General features: G+C 61.6%; 1 protein-coding gene across 1 annotated transcript in view; it reads right to left on the bottom strand.

Annotated features, from left to right (window-relative positions):
* LOC105536351 (mitogen-activated protein kinase 15) overlaps nt 1–767 on the bottom strand; it is a 20085-nt gene extending 19318 nt beyond the window's left edge. The window contains exon 1 of the mRNA XM_011975735.1: nt 739–767. Coding sequence (XP_011831125.1) covers nt 739–767 — 29 coding nt within the window. The remainder of the gene's footprint in view (nt 1–738) is intronic.
* Between the last annotated feature and the right edge of the window lie 61 nt (nt 768–828).

Genomic DNA, 828 nt, shown 5'->3' with positions numbered 1-828 from the left:
CAGTGGCACAATCTCGGCTCACTGCAACCTCTGCCTCCAGGGTTCAAGCAATTCTCCTGCCTCAGCCTCACGAGTAGCTGGGATTACAGGCACACGCCACCACGCCTGGTTAATTTTTTTTATTTTTAGTAGAGACGGGGTTTCACCATGTTGGTCAGGCTGGTCTCGAGCTCTTGACCTCGTGAGACATCCACCTCGGCCTCCCAAAGTGCTGGGATTACAGGCGTGAGTCACCAAGTGGAGGACAGCCCGGGAGAAGGCCCATCGCTGAACCGAAGGCCAAGGGCGCTGCTGGGCTCTGGGAGATTCAGAAGCACGTCCGGAGTCCGCCTGAAGCCGTCTTGTCAGCTCAGGCCCTGTCTCTGGGGCGCATTCACAAGCAGTCGCGGGCGACTTAGGAGGAGGGAGTTGTACGGAATGAAGGAGTCGGCCATCGCCCAAGTAACGGGGTGGGGGTGGGAGAGGACGACTAAGTTCTGTCTCCATAGAGACCGTGCCCGCCGAGCAGCAACATTACTAATGCTGGCCGCACCGAGACGGACAGCCAAGGTCCAGCGGGAGCCACGAGTGAAGGTTGGCAAAGCTGCCCTGACCCCCGAGACCCAAAGCCCCGATCTGCCTCCCCGAAAGCCTCGTGACCCTGAGACGCGTCCCACCTCTAGGCCTGGGGCCTCGAATATTTAGGCCGGGTAAGAGGAAGGGCTAAGCTGGGGAAGGGGCCGGGGTCGCTGCCCTCACCAGTCCTGGTGGTCCAGGCACCAATCCATGGCGCCCAAGAAAAAGCGCGGGCCGAGCGCGGGGAGCCAGTCAGGGGGTGCGGCGGCCGCG

This window comes from Mandrillus leucophaeus, unplaced genomic scaffold, assembly GCF_000951045.1.
Source record: "Mandrillus leucophaeus isolate KB7577 unplaced genomic scaffold, Mleu.le_1.0 Scaffold158, whole genome shotgun sequence".
In the NCBI taxonomy this organism is placed as follows: domain Eukaryota; kingdom Metazoa; phylum Chordata; class Mammalia; order Primates; family Cercopithecidae; genus Mandrillus; species Mandrillus leucophaeus.
The sequence above is the reverse complement of the archived record's forward strand: the minus strand, read 5'-3'. Positions and strand labels throughout refer to the sequence as shown.